The sequence below is a fragment of the Marmota marmota genome, unplaced genomic scaffold, assembly GCF_001458135.2.
Source record: "Marmota marmota marmota unplaced genomic scaffold, marMar, whole genome shotgun sequence".
NCBI lineage: Eukaryota > Metazoa > Chordata > Mammalia > Rodentia > Sciuridae > Marmota > Marmota marmota.
The window spans coordinates 4,748,410-4,774,385 of record NW_026000242.1 but is presented as its reverse complement, the minus strand read 5'-3'; the positions used below and the strand labels follow the sequence as shown (position 1 = coordinate 4,774,385).

The 25,976-nt window shown below is 48.1% G+C and overlaps 1 protein-coding gene across 1 annotated transcript; it reads left to right on the top strand.

The window, feature by feature from the left end:
- The first annotated feature begins 576 nt into the window (after positions 1-576).
- LOC125613910 lies at positions 577-25,344 on the top strand. Its single transcript, XM_048795722.1, has 3 exons — positions 577-775; positions 1,272-1,365; positions 24,165-25,344. Exons 1-3 carry the CDS (start codon positions 586-588, stop codon positions 24,625-24,627), a joined length of 747 nt encoding a protein of 248 aa, XP_048651679.1. The 5' UTR covers positions 577-585; the 3' UTR covers positions 24,628-25,344.
- The last annotated feature ends 632 nt before the right edge of the window (positions 25,345-25,976 follow it).

The following is a 25,976-nucleotide window of genomic DNA, read 5'->3' as shown; positions in this document are numbered from 1 at the left end:
ATCAAAAGAAAAAACACTGTGTAAGCGAAAGTTTAATAAGGGTAACAAGGTGAGAGCAGATACTTCTTTTAAAAGTCTAAAGTTGACTAAGATTTAATATCCAGTATATATAAAAGCAACTGCAAAGCCATAAGAAAAGCATAAGAATCCAATAGGAAATAAAAAACAAAAAGCAAGGAAGAGGATTTAAATAGCCCTTCATGGAAGTGGACCTCTGAATCTCTAGTGCTATATGAAAACTTGCTCAATCTTTTAAACACAATTAAAATAAGGCACAATTTTAACTCCTTGAATTGCAAATATTAGAAAATTGGAATCGAATCAGGTACTAGATGTCACGGGAAGAGTCCCTGGAGAGGGGGACCTCGACTCAGGATAAGTGGGGTCCTTGGCATACCTGATGGAAAAGAATTTCAAGAGTGTGAGCCAGAGACACAGACAATTTTATTCAGAAAAGAAGGTACACGTTCAAGGAGAATGTGGCTAGCTCCAAAGAGAGCGACAGCAGCTCTTTGGTGTGGAGTGTTAATATTCATGGAAGGACTGTAGTTAGGGACTGGACTAGAGGTGGAGCAGGGTGGAGTAATGCAGTTGTACCCTGTTTTTCCAGCACTTGTGCATTGCTCCGTGTTACTTTTCATAGGCAAAGGCATGGGCCAAGGGCACGGGCTAAGGACGCAGGCTGGGTTGCTCAGGAATGCTTATTTTGCATTTCAAAGGTTCATGGGCATGTCTGCATTCCGAAGGCTCATGGGCAATTCTCTTCTGAGACTCGGTACGTACCATCTTTCCTCTTCTGTAACCCCAGATTCTTATTTCACGAGTGAGGCTGTGAGCTTGCCTGGTGTCCTTCACCAGGGGACGGGTAAATAAAACAAGGGCGTTCGAGAATCAAGCAGCGGTCAGAAATAATGAGCGATCACTAGTCTCACGAGCAACCCAGAGGGGAGGAGTGTGAGACAGAAAGGACTCGATGAAGCCATTTATGCAAATTTCGAAAACAAAGACAACACTTTGCCCTTAAAGGGCACCCACATATTTAAATAACCAAAGCCCCAAACAGTAGAATGGAAGAACACTTGGACCCCTCAAATTTGACATGGGAGACGTTTCCATGCAGCTGTGTCTGGCTGCTTACCCAGAAGCCTGTGCTGCAGAAGCTCCTGCCTCTTGATGGGAACCTTGGGCTGGCGTCTGGGGGTTGAGCCAAGAGCCTGCTTTGCACGTTGCTTGGCAGTGAGAGTAAACTAAGGTTTAATGGTTGCTTTTAGAGCACAGGATGCCATGTCTGGTGTCTTCATGTCAAAACCGTTTCATCAAGATGTCACTTATCCTCCCACAAATAAGTTACAAGGCCCTGTTCTGGTAAGTCCTCTGGCTGTGGAGGGAATACTCTCCTCTCTATGAGACACCTGCCCTGTGACTCTCTGGGTTGCTGAAATGAGTCATTTTTAATGGGCACAGCAGTCTTTTCCGGAGGTCCATATTTGGAGGCTCAGGCTATGGGGTCCCAGGCCTGGAGCCCCAACCTCATCAGCCCAGGACCACCTTTTTAAAACTGCTGTCTCTGTCTGTATTTAGAAGCAAAAGATAAAAAAGAGGTAAAGTAAACAACACCCTCATTAAAAAAAAAAAGCTAAAGGATTAATAAAATAGTAGAGATCAAAACCGTAAAAACAGACAGCTCTAGTAAAAAGACAAAAAGATTGGTTGACTGGGATCATGAAAGCCAAGTGAAGTCTTTTGTCTAAATTAAAAATAACTGTGCGGAGGGGGAGGGGTACATACCCACACACCTGTCATCCCAGCTATTTGGGAGACTGAGGCAGGAGGATGGCACATTTGGGTCAGCCTGGCCAACTGGTGAGACCCCCATCTCAAAATTTAAAATTTTGAAAAAGGATATTGGGGTTGGAGTTCAGTGGTAGAGTGTTCCTGAGTTCAATAAAACAAAAACAAAACCTAAGCAGGCTGCTATTCCAATCTCAGATACTTGGGAGGCTGAGACAGGAGGATTGCAAATTAGAGCTCAGCTTTAGCTATTTGGTAACCTGTCTTAAAACAAAGAAGGGCTGGCAGTGTAGTTCAGTGGTAAAGCGTCTCTGGATTTAATATCCAGTACCAAAACAAGCAGACCCCAAACAACAAACAAACAAAAATACTAAGCTCATAAAGTAGAGGAGCCTATGATTAAGTGTGTGAAGTTTCCAGAGCTCACACCAAAGACAGAGCACCAGCAAATGCTGGGCAGAACCAGGGACCAGGATCTCTCCTTAGGCTCTGGGCCCTGGGCCAGGTACCCCAGGTCCCACCTGATGGGGCAGATCTGATGCAGCCCCTCCCACCCTCCCAGGGTCCACAGTTCTGGGCTGGGACTCTCTATTCTCTTTCTTGGGCCTCTGCTTCCTCTGGTCCCCTGGCCATTGCCAGGTGGAATCTACTGCCTCTCTTCCACCTTCCTCCTCACTGCACCTGCCCACCCAGCACGACAGGGAGATGTCAGGACTTATGGGCTCTAGTCATTCTGTTACCTCCTCGCTGTAGAACCTGGGCAAATCGCTGAGTCTCAATTCCCTTATATCTCAAAAGGGGAGAATCGCCCCAGGCATCTTTTGCACTGTGGAAATGGGAGGGATTTTTACTTTGGAAGCTCAGCCCTGGGACCCCTTCCCTGTGGAGCCTTCCAGGAGTACTTAGGCCTCTTCATTTTCCCCGACCCGTGTGCCTTTCCGCAGACTCTGAAGCATGTGCTTTATGCCTGTGATATCCCCTCTGTGCCCAGAAGAGTATGGAGGTCTTTAGTCAGTATTTAATAGATGTCAATCAATTAGAAAGTCTTGAATTATCTTTGTTTTCTCTCTTTCTGGCTAGATTATGAGTTCTTTGGAAGGTAAACCTCTTTTTTCCATTTATTCTATTAATAAACAAATACTTGAGTTGTGACCATGTTTTCAGCCCTGTGATAGGCCTGGTAGACACCAGACAGACACATTTCTGCCTCCCCAAACCTGCCACCTTCTGGGTGGGAGAGGAGGGAGGAGGCCATTAAACACCAAGGAAACAAATAGGCAAAAATAATCACATATTTTGAGAAGCGGCAATGGATACCAAAAGGAGACTGGAGGGAAAATCCCTGCGGGGTGGGAGGGTCTCCTCTGGTGGGTAGGCCTGTCTGGGGAGAGGTCATTAAGAGGACCCCAAGGATGAGGAAGATCTGGCTGGGCTGAGTGGAGCTGGGGAGGAGCATCTCTGGTAGAAATGACCGCTTCTGTTTGCAGTGACCCTGAGGAAAAGTTCCTGAACTTTCAGAGTAGGACAGGGAGGCCAGGCCACTGGGGCTGAGGGGACAGGAAAGAGGGTGAGGAGGGAGAAATGAGGTTTGAGAAGGAATCAGAAGACAAATGACAGGCAGGTCCTTGTAGGCTGGGGAAAATGTGTGGGTTTTGTTTTAGGGGCAACAAGAAGTCTTGGAAGGATTTAAAGCAGAAAAATGGTGTGATTTACTTTATACCTCTGGAGAGATCTGTAGGGGGATTAGAGGATGCTAAATAGCGCTATGAGGATGGAATCAGTGAGTCAGAATGTGAAACATTTCATGGAACAAGACCTTCTTGTGGAAGACGCTGGGGACATGAGGGAACGGAGGTGGTCCTCCATAAAAGATTAGGAGACATCAGACAAATGCAGTGGACAGGCCTGGTTTAGATCCTGATTTGCACACACCTACAGTAAAAAGGCATTTTTGAGGTGCCTGGGGAAATTTGAACATGAACTGAGCATTACGTAACAATTAAGGAGACCTGGCTCATTTTGCTAGGTGTGGTAATGGTATTTTAATTAGATTAAAGGGAAAAAGTCCTCATCTGTCAGAGATGCCTCATGAAGTATTTACAGGTGTCATAAAATGTCTGAGATTTGCTTTTTAAATCTTCAGGGAAAAAAATGCGTGGGACAGAATTATGAAATAAGATGGTCAAAATGTTGATGGTTTTTGAAGCTGGGTATTGGGTACATGGGGGTTCATTAGACTAGTTCCTGAAATTTTCCATTGAGAAGTGTAAAAGATTTTTTAAATTCCCTGGTGTGTCGTGGTGTGGTGTGTGGTGCCACTGTATGCAGTACCCCGGCCCTGGTTGTGTCAGAGGAGTGTGGCTGGGGACCATCTGTGGACACTGTTCCCTATCCCTGGGCGTGGGCTCAGCTTGCCCCCTGCTGAAGACATAGTGAGGATTGACCGTGGGCTGTGGGGTCAGGTACATCTGGAGCAACCCCCAAGTTGGCCAGTTGCTTTTTGCTTTTTTGTTACCGTTGCCTCCAGTTCTTGCCAGGAAGCAGGAATAGCTGCCATTGCTTTCCTGTGGGTTGTCACAAGCATTTGATAAAACAGTGCCTGTATAGCTCTGGCTCATTGCCAGGTGGTGGAGATTGTTCAGTTCCTGGCAGCCTTCAGAGGCATGGCACACACTGGGCTGAGGCACAGCATGACTGGGTTCCAGAACACTCTCTTGGGAATTAAGCTCCATTATCTAGAAAATTAAGGACCAATACACGTATTGAAATACACGTGTTATCATGCATGTGCACACCCCTCTGGCTGAATTTGCATGCGCACACGCATGCTCATGCATTCTTGAGAAGACGGGAGTCTGGTTTCCAGGAGGGGCTGGAGGACCAAACGGTGGAAGAGAAGGAGAGAGATACTCTGAGAAGAGATGCAGCCATGTGACCTGTGGGAAAGCCTGTGTACCCGGTGGCCCAAAGGGACTGAGGTGGCTCTGTTGAAACAAGGAGGGAAAAGGCTGGGGCAAGAGGAGCCCCTGGCTGGAAAGCCAACCGCAAAGGAAGCAGCCAAAGCCATAAGCAGCATGAAGGCCGCTGAGTTTCCCCTGGACCTGCCTGTAGTCCTCCAGCTACCAAGGGCTGGTGACCTCATGGTTCCTAGCTTCCCCCTGCAGCTCCAACCCATCTCCATTTGGTATCCACTTCTTTCTTTGTGGTTGGACCAGAGAAATACAAGCTGCCCAGGCCTCCTAAGATCTTTCCTCTCTGAAGAAGCTTCTGGAACTCTCTGAAGAAGCTTCTGGAACTCAGGTCTATGGGTAGCAGGGAGGATGTGCAGGGAGAAATCAGCACCCCTGTTTCCCAAGAAGGGAAGCCAAAGGACGTAGGGCAGAGGGGACAGACAAGCACCCTCCTTGGCCCTCCTCTCCCCTCACCCCAGGCCCAAGGACCTCAGGCTAGTTCAGTTCTGTCTTCATCACTGGGAAGGGGCTCTTAATCAGAGCCTGCATGGAGGGTGGGAGAGAGGAGACCATTCTGCCTTCACTTGTTCTATTCCAGAGAACCGTTTGGGAGATACTGCTCCTGTCTGCATCACTTTAACACCAATACAGCGCCCCCACCCCAGCTCCCAAGCTCCCAAAGCCAACATTGATTATTGCCACTTCTGAGTGGCCTCTTGCTGCTTAGGTCTGGGGAGGAGGCAATGGAGAAGCCCTGTCCAGCTTCGTCCCAGGAAAGAATAGTTTCTCTGCTGGCCCATCCCCTTTCTCCCCCAAGTTCCCCTTTAGCTTGGGAAGGAGTCCTGGTGAGGTTCCAAGGGGAGTGTCCTGGGGCCACCTCAGGAATCCCCAGGCCAAACAGGGCTGGGGACTGAGACCTCTTCGCAGAGGCCTGGAGGCCAGACAGCAGAAGCTGAGGCGGACGGTGAAGCCCGGGCTCTGGGCCTGGAAGTCAGGTGAGTCTTACTGCCTCCACCAGCAGCTCCCTGCTCCCTCAGGGCACCCCGAGAGCCCTGGGGTGTAGGAGCACTTCTGGGAGGCCCAGCAGCCTGAGAAAACCCTCCTCCTCAGGAACTCCTCCTGCAATGGGGTGAAGCTGAGTACCCCAAGGTGGGTAGCTGTGTCAGGGGAGTCTGGGGACACAGCCCAATCAACCATAGCTTTTCTTTGAAGCTCCTGTCTCATCTGGAAAAAAAAAAATCAGGCAAACTTGGTATTCTGACCACAACTCCTCCCTCTTTGTTTTAAATTACTCACCAGTGAAAAATCCTTAGCTTTCTCCTCTGAGTCTTTGAGTCAATTCATATTCCAGGACGCGTTGGCCCTGTGTCTCCAGCGCCCCCCAGAGCACCAGGGACTAGCGAGCCCGTCTGAGGAGCGCGGCTCTGCATGCTGGCACGTCCACCTGGCCACCCTGCTCACAGGCAGCAGGCTTTTTTTTTTTTTTAAACAAAACAAAACAAAACAAAATTCAGGGAGTTCTTCATCAAGGGACTGAAATGGTTTCCGAGGGCTGCCAGACCAAATGCTACCAAAACAGATTCTCTCACAATTCCAGAGGCCAGAGGTGTGACATCCACCTCTCTCAGCAGGGCTGCGTCCCTGGAAGCTCCAGGGAGGAGCCTCGCTGGCCTCTTTCCACTTCTGGTGGCTCCAGATATTCCTTGGCTTGTGGCAGTGTCACCCCAGTCCCTGCCTCTATCCTTACGAAGCATGGTCTGTGACTGTGTCTCACATCTCCACGTCTCCCTCTCCTTCCCCCTATAAGGACACAGGTGATCACATTTAGGGCCACCCTAAGTCCAGGATGCTCTCGTGGCAAACCTATCTCCAAACAGTACCAGGGGTTAGGACCTGGACATATCTTCTTGGGGGCATGACTGAACCCACCACGGGGGCCAATTCTAGCAACAGGGGTGGGTGGAGTCAGGAGAAGAAATGGAGCAAGAGCCATACCCTCCCCACACCCAAACTAAACATGGATCCATCCTGATCCAGCTCTCCCACTTCTGGGGATATATCCAGAGGAGATGAAATCAGCTTACTAAACACATACCTGCATGCCCGTGTTTATTGTGGCAAATATTCACAATAGCCAGGATATGGACCAGCCTAGGTGCCCACGAACAGATGGATGGATGAAGGCATGGGGGCACATGCCTATCATCCTAGAGGCTGAGGCAGGAGGATCATTGCAAGTTCAAAGCCAGCCTCAGCAACTTAATGAGGACCTAATTAACTCAGTGAGACCTTGTCTCTAAATAAAAAATAAAAAGGTCTGGGGATGTGGCTCAGTGGTTAAACTCTCATGAGTTCAATTCTTGGTACCTCCTTCCCCCTGGGGAAAAAAAAAAGAAAATATGATACACACACACACACACACACACACACAATACAATATTATTCAGCCAAAGGGAAGAATGAAATCTTGTCATTTTTAGCCAAATATATAGAGATTGGGAAGGGTAGGGGTGGAAGGCATAAAAGGGAGGCTGGATTTGATTGGTGCATCTGGATACATGTATGGAAATAGACACTGAACACCATTAACGTGTACAAGTAATATGTGTTAATTTTTAAAAAAATACTGAAATTCAGACAGGCTGGGTCTTTAGTTCCATCACTGACTGCCTTTTCCCGGCCAGGTGACTGTGCAAGTCATCTGGTCCTCTCTGTTATTATCTTTAAAGGGGGCATAATAATTGATGTGATTAGTTATCACACCGGATCAGGGTGAAGAGTAAATGGCCTAATGAAATGAGAGCTGGTGGGCAGTTACGAAGCTCTGTCTACTGATGTGCTAATTAGTGGACACCTTGGTCACTCACTGTGGGAGCTCAGGCCAGCCTCTTCGCCTCTCTGAAACTGGTTCCTCATCAATAAAGTGGAATGAAAATAAAAGTACCCACATTGTTGGGCTGCTGGAAGGAGACTACATGGAAGGCACTCAACGTGGAGAAAGTGCTCTGGGGATAAAAGCCACAGGTCGAGGTGGGGTCCTCGTGCAGGGAAGGACTCGTGCCAGAAGAGGCTGGTTTCTTCCTCTTTAGCAAAAAATGTCTTGGCTACCTCCAAGTCTGTGTGAGGATGGGCCAGAAGAAGAGCCACCCTGCGCAGTCCAGCGTCCGCTTGGAGCTGGGGAACGTGAGTGAGGCGGGAAGAACATGTTTCCAGATTTAGGAGGTAAAGGGAACCCTGTACTCCTGGGACCAGCTGCACCTGACAGATGGCTGGTAGTGAGCAGAATGAGCTGAGGGTGACAGCTTTCATTCTTTGGGCTCAAGCCTAGTGGGTTGCCTGTGTTCTGCAACCTGACATCACCCTGCGGAACTCTCTGTACTGCAAGGGCTCCATGCCAGGGTCTAAGGCCAGACATCTTCTGTCTTCAGACTCTGCCCTGAGCCTCAGGGACAGCTTGCCTCATGAGGGGCTCTTTCCTTCCACAGACTGTGTGGCATTGGGGTGGGGATGGGAATGGGGTACAGTCCCCCTGGACTCGGCTCCATTTTCCTGACTGGTTTCCCAGTGAATGGGCTGGAGTCAGCTCTCGGTTTCCTCTAAAACACTGCAGAGTGCCAGGAACCCCTGGATGCCTTCCAGAAGGACTGGCTGGTGAGAGACTTGTCCTCTCCAAGGACAGATGGGGGCACTTTTCGTGTCAACACCCTCTGCATGGTGAAGGACACTCCACCTACACTACCCGCTGCATTCGGATGACTGTCATCCCATGAAAAAAATCCTTGCTTCTGGGACAGCCCGCTCATGCCAGTGCCACTATGGTGACTCAGGGTGTCTCTTAAACTCCCTTTGGGCGCTGCCATCAGAGCCTGTTTACAGCAACCAGATGCTTTGCTTTACAGTCACTCCTCCTTGTTGGCCCCAAACAGCATCTCACAGCCTGATCCTTCCCCATGTGCCAGACTTGGCTCAGAATTACTCTTAAAAAAAAAAAAAAAAGCCACATCTGGTATGTTCAGTGGCCTCGTAGTCAGCCTTCTGTTATTACAATAAATACCTGAGATGAAGTGACTTGCAAGAGGAAAGGCTTCTTTTGGCTCACAGTTTGGGAGGTTCCAGTCCATGGTCAGTTGGCCCATGGCTTTGGGCCTGTGGCAAGGCAGCACACCTGGGCTGGAGCACATGGCAGAGGAGGCCCTTACCTCATTGACGGGAAGCAAAACCAAAAGGGAAGCAGACCAGGCTCCCACAATCCCCTTCGAGGGGATGCTCAATGTCCAAAGACCTAAAATCTTCCACTAGGCCCCACTTCTTAAGGGTTCCCATAGCCCTGTGATAGCACCAAGCTGAGGACAAAGTCTTTAACACATGGGCCTTCAAGGGACATTCCAGATCCAGTCTGTGGCAAGCCTATAACGCATGTCTTTGAAAATCTACTAAGTCAAGACATATTTGCTGTTTAAGGATGGGTTTGATTTTTGGAAATGATATTAGACCTTCTGAGTCAATTCCAGAAAATTATATAGGAAGAGGGGAGGTTTTTTGTTTGTTTGATAGCAGGGATCGAACCCAGGGGCGCTCAACCACTGAGCCACATCCACATCCCTTTTTATTTTCTATTTTGAGCCAGGGTCTCCCTAAATTGCTTAGGGCCTTGCCAAGTTACTGAGGCTAGGTTTGAACTTTTGACCCTCCTGCCTCAGCCTCCTGAGCCCCTGGGATTACTGGAATGTGCCACTGTGCCCCACCATAGAGGGGAGAGCTCTTGAGAGTGGTGGTAACATGGGGACTCCAGATGTGCTGGGTCACTCTGCTCACTCGGCATCAGCCCTCAGCCTGCTGTTTTGCTACTGTTATATCTCCCAGGCACCACAGCAGATGTGGCCAGACAATCCCTCCATTACTGATTTCTGCCCAGGGTTTCTCTACAGCAATGTCCCCCTCCTCATCTCAGGAGCCTTTCACATGGTTCTTCAGTGGCTTTCCAGCAGGACTGAGCCTCAGTTGCTCACAGTGGTGAACAGCTCCATTAAGAAAACTCCAACGAAGATCAGTGTCATATGCCTGTAATCCCAGCTGTTTTGAGGCTGAGGTAAGAGCATTGCAAGTTCAAGGCCAGCCTCAACAGCTTAGTGAGACCCTGTTTCAAAATAAATTTTAAAATGACTGGGGGTGTAGCTCCATGGCAGAGAGCTTGCCTGGTATGTGCAAGGCCCTGGGTTTGATCCCCCAGTAATGGGAAATTAATCAATGAATAGTAAAAAAGAAAAAAAGAAAACTCCCATTGGCCTCTCTCCTTCCGGGTTTCACTCTGCCCACCCCACTTCCTCCCACTGGAGTTTCCTAGGATCTCTTCCCCAAATAAACCACCCTCAGGAAAAGCTCTGCATTGAGGAACACGGCCAGGAGAGCTGTCCTGCTAGTCTCTTGTGAGGCTTGTGAAGGAACTCAAGGACCATGACAACAGAGCTTGAGGACAGAGTTGGGGGTCCCACGGGAGCTCATGGTGTGTTCAGGCATTACACGTGGCCCCTTTCTTTTGCTCTCTTTTTTCAAAAAGCAACTTTATTGAGATATAACACATGCCATGCAATTCGATTTTAAGTGTGCAATTCAAAGCTGTGTGGTATATTCATGGAGTTGGGCAACCATCATCTCAATTAATTTTAGAGCATTTTCATCACCCCAAAAAGAAACCTGGTGTCCTCCAGTTATTATTCCCCCAGCCCCACTGGCTCATTTCTGTTGCTATGGATTTGCCTAGTCTAGACTCTTCATGTAAGTGGAATATGTACAGTAAGTGGCGGTTTGTGCCTGGCGTTGTCTTCTTAACATACTATCTTCAAGGCATGTCTGTGTTACAGCAGGTATCACCACCTCATTCCTATTTACAGCCGAATAATCATCCATTGTTTAGATACACCACATTTTATTCATCCATCAGTTAATTGATGGACATTCCCAGTTGTCTCCATCTTTGGATTATAATGAATAACACTGCTATAAATATCTGTGTACAAGTTTTTGTGCAGATGTATGTTTTTAGTTCTCTTTGTTATACACCCAGGAGTGAAATTTTTGGGTTGCAGCTCTCCTCTTTTAATATTTAATTTTATTGTTAGATGACATAAGACATTCCCCTTGCTGTGTCACAATTTATTTTTTGTTTTATTTGATTTTTAATTGACACATAACAATTGTACAATGTGGTGCTACTTATGAACATTATGTAATCATCAACTCAGGGTAATTAGCATATTCATCACCTTGAACATTTATCATTTCTTTGTGATGAGACAGTCAAAATCCTCTCTTCTAGCTATTCTAAAATATGCAACGCATTATTGTTGACTATAGTCACCTCCTGTGCAATAAATACCAGTACTGAGTCTTCCTAACTGGAACTTAATACCAATTGACCAACCCCTTCCCATCTTCCCTGCCCTATTTCACAATTTAAAAGACACAAAAAGAAAATTCTTATGCTCTCTTCAGTGACAAACAATTTCCCACTTTAAATGTATTTTTGGAGACGTTTCTAGAATATATAAGCAGTTAAGAATGTGCTCCTTTTTTTTTTACACAAATGGTGATATACTATATACACTGTTCAGTACCTTAATTTTTTTCATGTAATGTGAAATGTTAGAGATTGCACCATGTCATTTCAAAAAGAACTCTTCATTCCTTTTATAACCATGTAGTATTTTCTTGAATAAAGTGAAATAATTTACTTAAATAATTTAGACTGTCCTCAATTAAAAGGTATTAGGTGGTTTCCAATCTTTTGTTATTACAAACAATAATACAGGAAAAACCTTGAACAAATATAATTTTCATGAGTGTAAGAAACATTTTGAGAAGGAAAGAACTCTACCAAGAGATCTGTGAATTTCAGTCTTGTCATAATGCCCATTGCCTTCTGTTGAGAGCCACAGCCGAAGGGGCCCCAGCAAACTTCCAGCTGCCAGCAAACTTCCAGCTGCCAGCTGATGATTGGCTCACAGCGGCCCCAGCAACATCTAGCTGATTGGCTCCTCTGCGGTGATGCTCATTGGGCTGTTTCCCTGCCCTTTCAGACCACGGAGCTGCTCATTGGGGGACTTTTTTGGCTCCGCCCATGTGACCCAGCCAATCGGCCTCAAGAGCAGGAGGATTGGGGGAGGTGGGGAGAAGCTTGTGTGGGAGAGAGAGGCTTGTGGAAAGCCGGTGGTGGCAGTTGAGGCTCTGAGGGTTTTTCCTGAGAGGCTGTTTTGTTTGGCGTGTGTGGTTCTAAAAATAAAGTTAGTTTCTTTTGACAAGTGGCTCCTGATTGTGCCCAGCCAGACTGCGGCAGCCTTCCACAGAGTTACTCCCATTTATTGCCTGTCTGCCATGGATGAATGTGCTTGCACATACCCTTGCCAATTTGATGGGTGAAAAATAATATCTTGGTATAATTTTCATGTGCAGTATTCTTTTTTTTTCCCCTTTAATTGTAGTATTGGGGATTGAACCTAGGGTCATTCTACTATGGAGCTATTATCCTCAACTCTTTTCAAAAATTTTGGATTTGAGACAGGGTCTCACTAAGTTGCCCAGACTGGCCTTGAACTTGTAATCGTCTTAACCTCAGCCTCCTGAGTAGCTGGTATCATGGGTATGCGCCACTGTGCCTGGCTACATGTATAATATTCTTACTATTGGTGAGTTCAAACATTCTTCATTCCCTTTTCGGTAAAATGACTGTCTATATCCTTTGCCTATCTTTCCTGTTGGATGTGGTCATTTTCTTGATGATTTGTGAGCACTTATTATCCTTGTCATGTGGTACTGGGGATTGGACTCAGGGGCGCTTAACCACTGAGTCATATCCCTTGCCCTTTTTAAATATTTTATTTAGAGACAAGGTCTCTCTGTGGTGCTTAGTCCCTCCCTAAGTTGCCGAGGTTGGTGATGAGCTCACAATCCTCCTGCCTCAGCCTCCTGAGCTGCTGGGATAACAGAGGTACCTGAAAGGTGCTTCTTACTTATCAGATAAATAAACCGTCTGATTATAAAAGAGGTGCCTAAAGCTTTTCCTAACGGGTTAAGCCTTTTGCTTTTGTGTATTATTGCTCGTGAATACCGGGTTTCCCTCCTTAAGAAGGAAGGTATGATGCCGCTGCTCTATTGAACCAGGTGTAGCTGTGTGACTTGCTCTGCTCAATCAAATGCAAACAGAAGTATGTGTGTCACTTTGGGCTGGAACTTGCCTTGCTAGTGCTTTACACACTCACTTTCCCTCTGCATAGCGATGGCTGTGGCTTCAACTTGAGAACCCCAAGTGAAGGTGGCTGTAAGACAACATGGGAACAGAGGGCCCAGTTAATCTGCAGGGGCTAGGTGGCGTGGGCAGGGATGGCATTTTGTTGCCTCAGGCCATGAATATTTTGGCCTTTCTCTTGCAGCAGCATACTTAATCCATCCTGACTGACACGTGATTTTTGCCACAAAGAAATTTATTTTGATGAGGTTAAAATGTTCAACCTTTTATTTCATGACTTCTGGGTTTGTATCAGATCTTCCTCATTTCTAGATGATAATGATGGTACCCAGTGGTACCAGAGATTGAACCCAGGGACACTTATTCCCAGCCCTTTTTATTATTTTTTTTTTATTTTGAGATAAGGTCTTACTAGGTTGCCTGTTAAATTGCTGAGGCTGGCCTTGAACTTTTGATCCTCCTGCCTTAGACTCCCTAGTTGCTGGGATTAGAGGCATACATCGTGCCTGACCTGATTATTATTTTTAACATCTTCCTGGGGTTTGTTGAAAATCCATTATTTCTCTCCCAGTTGGGCACCATTCAAGTGACGAGGGTTGTCCCATACTTTAAACAATGGAGCCTGGGGTGGCAGCTGTTTACCTTTGGGCCACCACTATAACCAGTCTCTGTGGGCTGCTGCTAAAGACTTAACTGCAGAGATTTATTTCAATCAGAAGCTTATTTTCTCACAGAAGTCCAGAGTTGGTTATTCTGGAGCTGCAATGTCAGCTCCAGGGGCATCAGAGACTTAGACTTCTACATGCTTCTGCTTCCCCCTCCTTCGACAGCTTTCTTAGACTTCAGGGCCCAAGATATCTGCTGGAGCTCCAGCCATCGAAGCTGAGTTCTAGGCAGGAAATGGGGTGGGGCAATTGCTCATCCTTTTAAGAAACTTTCCTGGAAGTCTCACCTCCATCTTCTTTCATATCTGATTGCCCAGAACTTGGTCATAGGCCACCCCTCACTTCAAAGGGATAAGAAAGGTAGTGTCTGGGGATTTGGTGTGATGAAGCTGTAGCCCCCTGATGAAGCAGGGGGATAGGGAAATTCTCCAACAGCCAGGCTTTGGGGGCAGGGCCAGCTCCAAAGAGTTCCATGGTGACAAATCCCAACAGAGGACATTACATCCTTCACCACTCCCAGGCTGTCTCCAGTTGTGGGGACTCCCTGAGGTGGCTACACCTGTGTGTGGGAGAGAACAGCTGGAAGGGAGCCGGGCCTCTTCCCTGAGCATCGAAGCCCTGGGGGCTTGGAGCCATTGAGCCCTGACTGGCACCGACTGGCTGCGGCTTTAAGTCCTCTGAACCCGTTTTTCTCACCCTGTAAACCTGGGTAACAGGATGGCTTCCTGGAGTGGCTGTGACGAGAGTAAACACCTTTGGAGGGTCTGTGGGGGCTGGAGGAGGAGGAGACAGCCTGGTTATCTGGAGCAGGGGCCTCTGCTGCTGGGGGAAGGGCTGGGGGAGGAGGGTGTGGCGCTGAGCTCCCCACACTCCCCACCGCTTCCTCATCTCTTTGGGGACTTTCACCAGCTCCATGAACCCAGGGTGGCCTGCAGCCCCCCAACTTCCTCATCGCAGCTCCAGGCCCAGGCTGGCCTCTCTCGGGCAACGGGGGGCATCACGAAGCCGACCAGCCCCTTTAATATCTTCACTGACTCCATCCTACGCCCCTAACTTTCCTAAACAGAGCTCTCTGTGCTTCCTTTCTCTCCCTGCCCCACCTCCGACTCTCCTCGGTTGCCTATTGTTGCTCAGCCCTGGTATCAATCAGGAAAGGCTAGCCTTATGTCTTGCTAACCAATAGGCCTTCGTCTAAGTGGCTTGGTCTCTACGTGATTGTTCCTTATTTTCACAAAATCCACATGACCCTCTAAAAAGCTGTCCTCTGTGATCCAACAGTCACCATGAAGAATGAGGAGAGACCGGGGGACTCGCAGTCTTCTTTTCTCTTCTGTACTTCAGACAGGGAGGGCTGCTTAGACCCATAGTCCCTTGGTGAGAGCAAGGGAGATGTTTCTGCTAGAATGAGCAGCTGGGGAGCTGGGGAATTGGGGAGCACAGAGATAGCGTGTGCAGTGAAGTCCCCATACAGAATGCAGTGACTGTGTCTGCCAAGAGCCTGCTATAGGAACCCACTACCATCATGTCCAGGTTCCTGCCTGGCCCTCAGCAAGCCCTTGATCTGGGCTGCCCAGCCCCTCCCAGCCCATGCCCGCTTCTCTCTGGTCTGAACTCCGCCCCAAAGGAGTCTTCAAAGTCCTTCCTCTTGCCCATCCTCATGGTTTTCTTCTACTCTATCAACCGTCACCCTCTCGGTCTCTAGTTCTCAGGACCCTCACCAACTTCAGTCTCCTTGAGGCCTCCTTTTGGCTCAACTCTTCCTGCTCTCCCTCCTCTGAGCTCCTCCTGGGCTTATTTTTAAACTTCTCATCCCTGTCTAGGGTAGGGAAGAAAGATAATAGTTTCTTTAACCTTCAGATGTTCTTAGTTGGAGTGGACCCCGGGAACAAAAGGCAGATGGACAAGAGAAAAACAGAAGCTGAGTAACATTCGTGTTTCATCTCTATATGGGAGACATCAGGGAACCAAGTGTTCTAGAAGAGGTGGCTGCAGATTGCCACTTACATAGTATTCTCAATAAACAACATTCAATTTTCAGAGAAGTGACAAGATAAGGGAGTCAGCCTGTGGAAGGCAAATGGTTGGCAGCTAACAGCTAGTTAAGATGGCGTGTTGATGTAGGTTCCTCGGGTGTATGAGGGTGGGGAACCTGTGTCCCCACTGGTAGAAGAGGGGCAGGAATCTTTTGTCTTTGTAAATCTACATCCTGCTTCTAGGCAGTGGTGGGGACTGCAGGGAGCTTTCCTGCATCTGCTGCCTAATTTGCTTTCAGCTCAAGAATCCTTCCTGTTTGGAGGCTGCCTTTGGAGATCAAGGGCTGTGTTCTACTGTTCTTTGCCCTCTCAGGCCCCTACTCAGTAGGGTTCTCAATTACTTTAATTTCCAAATGGTGATAAGTCACCTATTAAATTCCAGATATGGAAGGATGTGGTGGAGCACCCTGCTGTAGAAGCAGCAGCTCAGGAAGCTGAGGCAGGAGGATTGCAAGTTCAAAGCCAGCCTCAACAATTTACAGAGGCCCTAAGCAACTTAGGGAGACCCCATCTCAAAATAAAAAATAAAAAGGGGTGGGAATGTGGCTCAGTGTTAAGTACCCCTGGGTTCAATTCCTAGTACCCAAATAAATAAATACCAGGCACAAAGCTAGGTACTGGGGATTCAAAGTACAGTAAAACATGGTCCTGGAAAGTTAGAGACTAGCATTTCTATGAGCCTGCTATGTATTATGTAAGGATTAAGAAAGAGTGAGAAAGAGAGTGTCATCTTCCCAGGGTTGAATTTTGTCTCTGGTGTTAAATGAGCTAAAAGATTTTAGGCAAGTTACTTAATCTCTAGCCTGAATTTTCTCATCTTCAAACATGGTAATGACCACTGGGCACAGTGGTATTACACTTATAATCCCAGCTACTCGGGAGACCGAGGAGGAGGATTGCAAGTTCGAGGCCAGTTTGTGCAGCTTAGTGAAACCCTGTCTAAAAATAAAGAATAAAAGGGCTGGGGATATAAGCCAGTGGTACAGTGCCCCTGGGGGTTCAATCTCTGATATGTAATAATAATAATAATAATAATAATAATAATAATAATTGATGATATTTACCCTCATACTTGCTTCCTAGGACCACTATAACAAAATGGATGTCTTATAATAACAGAAATTCATTCTCTCATAGCTCTGGAGGCCAGAAGTCCAAAATCAAAGTATTGGGAAATCATATACCGTCTAAAGGGTCAAGGGAAGGATTCCTAGCTCTGTGGATCCTGGCACTCCTTGGCGTTCCTTGGCTGACAGCCCCAGCATTCCAGTCTCTGCCTCCATCTCTACGTGGTTTTTCTGTTTCTTTGTCTCTCTGTCCTCTTCTCTTCATAGGAAGCCATCAGTCCTTGGATTCAGGACTCACCCTCATCTAGTATGACCTCATCTTAAGTAATTACATCTGCAAAATCCTAGGTCTAAATAAGGTCACACTGTGAGGTTCTGGGTTGGCATGAATTTTTGGAGGATACTTAGCACCCTGCTACACCTACCTCACAAGATTATTGGAGATTTAAATGAGGTGAGGCCTATAAAGCATTTGGCACTGTGCTTGCCATAGAGCAAATCTCACGGAATGTTAGTCACTGAGGACAGCTGATTATTAGGATTATTTTATTTGCAAGTGTAAAACACTCAACTGAGTGCTGGGATGGCTAAATCTGGGTGCTTAATTGCAGTTGTAGAAATGTTTTCTCTTTTTCTCTCAGCTCCCTTTGCTGTTTTATCCTTACTTAGGCACATGCTCCCAGTGAGGTGGCAAAGCAGGTCCAGGCTTCATTTGACCAGCTGGTCAACCTTAGAGGAAAAACAGCAACCCTTGCTCAAGAATTACACAAATGTCCCAGAATCGATGCCCATGGAACCAGGCTGGACCATGAGCCTATCCCAGAAGCCATCTCTGACTAGGGGATGGAGTATCCTGAACTGGGGGTCGGGAGGAGGGTCAGCCGAAGCTGAACGGCTTGAGTGGCAGGTGAAGGAAGGATATTTGCTAAAAGAGAAATCAGAATGGTGGACCATCAGATGCCGAGCAAAACCAAAATCTTCTGGAGAGTGAGCCGATGCGGTGGCCTGCTCCTCCCACTGTGCCTGGGACAGCGTGGGAGTTCAGTAAAGGCGTTTGGAATGCAGGATGATGCAGGAAAGAACAAGTTAGGCATCAAGTAAATTGCTCAGGTAGTTTTTTTCCCCCCATTCATTACTTCCCACAGTGGCAGATGTGGAAACTGAGACTCAGTGGGTTTGTTTGTTTATTTATTTTTTGTTATACTGGAGATTGAACAAGGACATATTGAACAAGGGCTCTACCACTGAGCCACATCTCCAACCCTTTTAATTTTGAGGCAGGGTCTTGCTAAGTTGCTGAGGCTGGCCTTGAACCTATGATCCTCCTGCCTCTGCCTCTTGAGTAGCTGGGATTACAGCATGTGCCACTAAACCTGGTGCCTAGACTGAGTGATGGGTTCAAGATGACAAAAGGGAAAGGTGGTAGAGTTAGGAGTCACAGCCAGGTGGGTTTCCCTGAGTGTCTGCACTATTTCCATTACACCATGCTGCTCTGTCCACTGAACCCACAGCCAGAGAAGAAGGAATTTAAGCACACAGCACTGTGAGGTGTGGCAACAAAAGAAGCTTGTCCCTGAAGGCACCGAGGAGGAGGAGGAGGAGGAGGAGGAGGAGGAGGAGGAGGAAGGAGAGGGAGAAACTGAGGGGGATGTAGTGGTGAATCCATCCTGAGAAAGTCATCTGGGACTAGAGGAGGAGGACATTCCTGGAGCTCTGAGAGAGCCACCTAAGTGGGTGAATTCAGTGACCTCATCTGCCTGAACAGCTGCTGTAACCCTGAGAGGGAGGAGCACAGCAGGCCTCTGGGTTTCGTCCATAATTGATAATGCACATTTTATCTTTGCTAGTAGCATTCCACTGAATAAATACGCCATAATCTTTTTTTTGGGGGGGGGAGGGGTACTGGGGATTGAACTCAGGGGCACTTGACCACTGAGCCACATCCTCAGTCCTATTTTGTATTTTATTTAGAGACAGGGTCTCACTGTGTTGCTTAACGCCTCACTTTTTGCTGAGGCTGGCTTTGAACTCGAGACCCTCCTGCAGCTGGGATTACAGGCATGTGCTGCCAATGCGCCTGGCTGCCATCATCTGTTCTCCATTCTGTTGTTGATGACATCCTGTTGTTGTCAGTGTTTGGCTCTTAGGAATAAAGCCACTAACAGTCTTGTGCATTTCATTTGGTGGCCACAGCACTCATTTCTGTTGGGTGCACACAGGAGTGGAACCGTAGGGACATGCGATCTCTCCATCCCACACTGGCTGCCTCCTGTTTAAAACCCTCAGAGAGTGCAGAACCCCTGTCTGCCTTGAGTCTCTTGGCCTGGAGGCAGGGGGTTGGACCCAATGATCTCTTGAGGTCCCGCTTAGAATTCTCCCGAAAGGTTTTGGCTCCTGCTTCTACCAGCATTACTGTTTGCTTATGAAAACGTTTCCCTCGATTAGCCAAGTAATGACATCTTAAAACTGTAGAGCTAATATATTACGTAATAAAACACAGGAGCAAATCTCTTTGACACATACTGGTGATTTACTCTGCCAGCCATAAAGATAATTACATTTCAGGTTGATATATAAAAGGCGGCAGGCAGAGCTTATGAAGAATTAGCGTAGCATGGTGTCAGACCTCTCCAGCCACGTGGACCTGTTCATCACTCCTCTTGAAGCCAGTCGGCGCTGCCTAGCAACTGGCCACCACTGCTGTGGGAAGTGGCTAGTTGCACTGAAGGCCAGGTAAAGAGGGCCCAGGTTGGGGTGCCAGCATTTATTCCTACAGGCAGCTCTGTGACATAGCAGGAGAACATTCTGGCCTAGACATGGTGGGCATCCTGTTACTGATTTTCCACCCCCAGCCTTAAGCAACTCGACCAAATATTCTCTGGGAGACAAGATGCTCCCCAACTCCTTGCTCTATTGCTGGAAGAGGTTTATAGTGAATGCTCTGAACATCTAGGGCTAATTTTCCAAAGCAAGTGTCAACTCTCTCAGTCTTATGAGTATCAGTGAAATGACAAGAACAAGGGACAGAGTATTTGCACTGGGGCTCAGAAAACAATACCCCAAAGTATGACGCTTTGGTCTGCTGATTACTTCAAACTGAAAGAGCTCAGAAAACAGCAAATGCAGGACAGGTTTCTCTGAAGCTTCCCTCTCTTCCTAGCAGCAGAATCCTCCAGGAGTATATTCAGTTATTGTGAATCCCTTTCCCAGATGTCAAATCCATCGGTGAGACTGATGGGTAAGGGGTGCAAGGAAGTTTCCCTTGCTCTCTGCAGGCTTGCTGCAATAGACTAACAGAGACAAATTAATTAGTAGAGCAGATTTATTAACGTGCAAAATGTGAGGAGGGGGAGAATCACAGGACAGGGTTAAATCACAAGAGTGTGACATCTGTTAGCCCCAAATTATTCAGAAACTTGTGTACTCCATTTCTGCAGAGGAGGCGAAGACTGGGGAATGTAAATGATATTGAGGGGTCTAGTAAATGATGCTTAAGGGAACTTAATGAATTTGTGGACCATAAAACAGCCGGGACAGTGTGTTTGGCCTACCGAAAAGATGATGATTTGTAAGTGATTCTCTGTGGGATCTTTGAGGACAATGATATGTGACAAAAGTCTCTTCAGCTGAGTTGACAGACTCCCATCTTTTTTCCTGTGACATTTCATGAAAGCTTGAGGAAGGGATTGGAAGTCATTCTTTCTTGTTGGTGACCCGGACTTTAGGCAGATAAACAGACTTTGCAGAAAGCTGTCCCCTGCACTGGGGTGGGGGTTGGGGGGGATGGAGAAGATGAGATGGGGAAGGTGAGAGGGAGCTGGATTCTGAGGTGTGTCAAAACCACAGTCTTGCCAACGCCGTGGCACACACCTGTAATCCCAGCGGCTCAGGAGGCTGAGACAGGAGAATTGCGAGTTCAAAGCCAGCCTCAGAAACCACAAGGTGTTAAGCTACTCAATTGAGACCCTGTTTCTAAATACAAAATAGAGCTGGGGATGTGGCTCAGTGGCCAAGTGTCCCTGAGTTCAATCCCCGGTACCAAAAAACAAAACAAACAACAACAACAACAACAAAACCCAACCAACCAAACAAAAAACCACAGTCTTTGGGGTATCCTCTGCTGAGCCCCAACAGGTGCACATCATAGGAAGAAAGATTAGAGTTGACAACATGTCCAAAGCCCAAAAGAACTTTGTCACAAAATATCACTTGTTCTTCTGGCCCGTTCATCTTTCCTAAGAATTATTTACCCTCCCTCTAAATTCCTGACATGCCCTGTTCCCTCCTCCCCTGCGAGAGGATACAGAAGCCTCTAAATCTCGCTGAGTTACTGGGTCTTCGATCTCCTGTGATACCCCATGAACATATAAAGCGTCTGCCTTTTCTCCTATTAATTGTCTGCTATGAATTCATCTTCCTAGACTCAGATACAGACCCACCAGAAGGTAAAAGGGGGATTCTCTGTGACCCATCTTGGCAACTGGGGCTGCCCTGGTGCCACTGACTTCCAGGAATCCCTTCTTGGTGTTCCCTGCTGCCCCAGACCAGGAGGCAAAGGCCCAGAAAGAGATCGGGACTCTGGGTGGATCTCAGGCATCTGTATCCAAACTCCCTGCTAGCTTAGAAGCAGGAAACCGGGGAACAGAGAGTCCGCTTGGCCCTCCAGACTCTGCAAAAGAGGAAAAAGGCCTTTTCCTTCTACTCCTTTTAGTCTCCTAGGCTGGGACCCTTGTAACAAAAGGCGATTAACAAGAGAAAAACAATGCATACACTTCATGCATACCTAGGAGGCCATGCTAGTTAGCTTTCTATCATTATAACAAAATACTTGAGAGAATCAATTTATAAAGAGAAAAAATTTATTTTGGCACTGTTTTGGAGGCTCCCGTTCAGACTGGCCCTGTTGTTCTTGGCCTGTGGCGAGCCACATGTCATGGTGGGAGTGTGTGACAGAGCAGAACTGCTCATCTAGTGGCCAGGAAGCGAAAGAGAGAAAGAGAAAGGGTCCTAAAATCCACTTCAGGGGCACACCCCCCAATGACTTAAGGAGCTGTCATGAGGCCCCACTTCTAAAAAGTTCCACTACCTCCCAGTAGTGCCACCCTGAGGACCAAGCCTTGAATATACGGAACTTTAGTGGACATCCAACGTCAGAATTATAGCAGATGCCCTGGAAAACATGAGTAACTCTCCAAGTGGTGGCTTAGAATTCAGATTGAAATGTCATCTTCAGCAGAAACAAGAAAAGGGGACCCCAGTAATGAGGGGGTGACCCCCCAAAATACAGTGCACATGGGTTAGGTTTGTTACACAGATTAAAGTTGGCGCCTTCTCCACTGATAAGCTCTCTGATGATTCAGAGTCTCGCTTCTTACAAGGAGACACTTACAAATAGAGATTTCCTTTATAGATGTAAACTTCCCTTACAAAAGGGCACCGGCTCCTCTGTTTCAGAGCTTCCCATGTCTGCTGCTTCTCAAAATAATCAGCTCAAAATACTTCTGATGCCAAACAGGCATATTTTGGGGTGGGATATTCTGGTCTGCTATAGTCATATTCTGGGATGTCATATTTTGCTCTCACATAATTCACAGAGAAAATTAGTGTCAGGGCTGAGACTAGAAGCCAGGATGAGAAGTGTAGAGCTAAAGATGTGGAAATGTTGCTACCATTCTGGGTGAAGGAGCCCAGAATCCAGTGAGGTATCCATTCCTTCTTTTTCCCTTGGCACAAACCAGAGTTTCAAAGGAAACCTGCTGCGTCCCGGCTGCTTCCTTCTTGATTCTCCATCCCTTCTCTGTTGGTCCAAGTGGTGGAGGCGCATCTAGGGGAGGGTCCTTTTGATGGCACTGGATGGACAGAATAAGCCCTGGAGAACTGATGGGTGGATTTGCCCAAAGGTGGCGCCTGGAGTGAGCTATGGGCCAGGGAAGCTCTGATGAGCCCTTTGGACTGGGTGGGACCCAGACCCCTGGGTCCTCCCTCCCTCACCTCTCCTCCTGAAATTCTGAGACCAAATCACCTTAAGTCTCCCACTAGGAAATGTCTTCACCTTCCCAAATCTGGGGAGAATGCCTACATCTGGCCAGATGGGGTTATTATTCATGAGCCCCAGGACCTCAGGAAGTGGAAGGTAATGTTGCAGATATATATCAAAACAAACAAACAAACAAAAACCCTTTTCTACTGAGCCTGGTGCCACAGGGTCTGTAATCCCAGCTACTCAGGAGGCTGAGGCAGTGGGATGTTCAAGGCAAGTTCAAGATCAGCCTCCACACTTTTGTAGACCCTATCTCATAATTTAAAAAATACGAAGAGCTGGGGATGTATCTCAGCAGTAGAGCACCCCTAGGTTCAATCCCCATTACCTCAAGGGGCTCAGGGGCTTCCTCTGGTCCCCTGAGCCAGATCTACCTCCTGGTCCTACATGCAGAGAAGGGTGGATGGGAGGGCAGGTTTGGTGGCAGTTTGGGAGTCCCTTGTGGGTTCTAGAATGTGCAGACTCAGCCGGACCCCTGAGCTGCGGCCCCAGCACCTACTTAGTCACAGAGGCCGACAATATGAGTTGGGGGTGGTGGAGTTCCAGAAATGCCCAAGCCCCTCTTCCTGCCCATTGTCTCCTCCCACACAGTCTCCAGGGAATCCCTCCGCAGCCGGGCCTGGGAGGCAGTTTGACAGGCTGCGGATCGCGGAGCACCGGCTGTTTGAATGACAATGGGGCGGGTGGGCCGCGGGGCGTCCATTTGTTCTCCTCTGCGGAGGAGGCTGATAAACAGCTCGCCACTAAAGACCGCATCTGCACGTCCACAGGCTTCTGGGAGCATTCCCAGCGGGGATCACGAGAGAAGATGAATCGCGTTGAATGACACGGGACATGGCAGATTGGATGTTTAATTTGGGTATCTCTTTAGAACACCCCCACACCCACCTCCTCGGCACCCACTTAGCATCCTGCCGGAGAGAAAGCCCTGCTCCTCACAAATTGCCTTGTCAGGCGCAGAGAAAAAAATCCCAACGTGACTGATTTCTAGGTGGATCCCTCCAAGTGCGCGGGAAGGGACCAGCACGACTGCATAATATGTTCCTTCCTCCAAGACGAGGCATCGTATCGGAGCCAGAGATTTGAGTCAGACATGAGGCAGGACAGCCCGTGGAGGGAGGAGAGGGACAAATGGAGGTGTGGATTTATTTAGTCTTGCGGGGTGGTGGTGGGAGGACCAGGGGACACTTCCTGGGGTCTGGTGGTTGTGGAGAAGGGCCTGCAGAGCCTGGAGGAGGAGACCGGCTCAAGTCCACCAGCGCGCAAGCCTGGCAGAGGTGGAGGCGGCCCCGCGCCTGTGGACAGGTTTCCCTGACCGCTCCAGCACAGCGCCAAACCGGCAGATCACAACTTGTCATTCCTGCTTTCCTTGCAGCCTCACCTGCCTCCAGATCTTTCCAAACAAGGAGAGGAGCTACAAACATGGCAATCACCATCCCCAGAAGTGGCAGACAGCTGTGGTGCATGGCCAGAGCCTGGCAGAGCCGCTGGGAAAGAAGCCATGGACTGTGGCAGTCCCCCCAGTCCATCTGGAGCTCACCCGCAGGACCCCCTCAAGGAATGTTGGGGTGTTCACTGGCATGCTCAGCAGAGCAGGGCTCAACCTTCCAGAACTAGCCTCTGAGAAGCAGCCAGCTCAAGAGGCAGTTCTGGGACGAACCCTGGGGTTTGGGGAGGGTGGCATTTCCACTACTATTTCCTGTGTGCCTTGGGCAAGTCCTCTGGCCCCAGCAGCTTCAAATGCTGCTGGCAAGGGTGAGGGTCTCTTTCACCCAGCCTTGTCCTTCTGTGGTCCTGGAAATCCCTTAGGGGAGCTAGTGGTGTCACCTGGCTCCTGAGGCTCAGGAAGCACTCTTTCCAGGCTGTGGAGTGGCGGTACTTTCTTCCCTCATAGTCCTCATGGCTGCTTGAAACCAGCTCAGAGGAGCCATGAGGTGGCTGTGTGGGCTGGAGAGGGTTAGCGAACTAGCTCTGGAATAGGCTGAGTGAATCTGGTGCTTAAGCGTTTCAGAGGACAGGAGGGAGGGGCTCCTTGGTGGGCTGACACAGGTGCATCTAGAAGCTCCCCACCTTCCTTCCCATTATCCGCTGGTTCTTCTTGCGCATGTGAGAACAGCACCAGGGGTGCCGGCCTCCCAGATCTGCCCGTCTGTCTTTCTGTGAGCGGTCTTCTGCTGGATGTGCAAGCCCTGGGTCGAGTCCCCATCACTGTGGGGTCTGCAGTGTGAGAGTGGGGTGCCTGAGTCTGGTTTCGCTCAGGTGTCTTCTCAAATCGGAAACCATTTACTGTCCAGCTCCCAGTCCAAGTGACACTCTCCCACAAAGCCTACCTTCCCAGTTTCTTCCCATCAGGTAGTGGATGAATGCCACACAGAGAACAGGGCCAGCAAAGGGTCTAAGGACAAGAAAGCTGAAGGGAGGAAGGAGGAACCTACTTACTTAAAAACATTGCTTTGAAGAGCTGGAGTATAACTCAGTGGTGGAGTACTTGCCAAGCATGCACAACACCCTGGGTTTGATCTTCAGCACTGCAAAAAATTAGATTAAAATATTTCTTTGATTGCTGGGCACGGTGGCGAATACCTTTAATCTCAGTGGCTCGGGAGACTAAAGCAGGAGGACCGCAAGTTCAAAGGCAGCCTCAGCAACTTAGTGAGGCTCTAAGCAACTTTGAAAGACCCTGTCTCTTTAAATTAAAAAATAAATAAAAAGGCGGGGGGCGGGGTGGCTGGAGATGTGGCTCGATGGTTAAGCACCCCTGGGTTCAATCCCTGGTACCAAAAAAAAAAAAAATTCCTTTGACTTAAAAAACAATGTAGGTGGGAAAATACCATGACCTTATGGAAGTGAGGGTGGCAGAGGATGTCACCAGTCATCCTGACACATCACAAGATTGGGATTGGGTGCAGAGGCAGCTTTCAACAAGGTATATGGGGACACCTGGACTTTCTTTGGTGCCAGGCTCTTCCTGTACCCTCTGCAGGGACTGAATGTCCTCATGTTCTGTGCAAATCACCTTGTTTTCAGCAGTCTCCCTAGGAGTCATTTACACCTGCATTAGGAGCCAAGTTCTGGGCCGGGGATGTAGCTTGGTGGTTGGTGTTTGCCCAGCACACACGAAGGCTTGGGATTAATCCAAAGCACTGCTAAAAGACATAAAACCCTGAGGGACAGCTTGTGTAAATTC

What these genes read in the sequence shown, in the direction of transcription:
- LOC125613910 (XM_048795722.1), top strand. Translation starts at nt 586, where the DNA reads ATGCAGTTGTACCCTGTTTTTCCAGCACTTGTGCATTGCTCCGTGTTA. An exon ending in CAATTCTCTTCTGAGACTCG is followed by an intron (nt 776 to 1,271) that starts GTACGTACCATC and finishes GGTTGCTTTTAG; the next exon opens with AGCACAGGATGCCATGTCTG. An exon ending in AGTTACAAGGCCCTGTTCTG is followed by an intron (nt 1,366 to 24,164) that starts GTAAGTCCTCTG and finishes CTTTCCTTGCAG; the next exon opens with CCTCACCTGCCTCCAGATCT.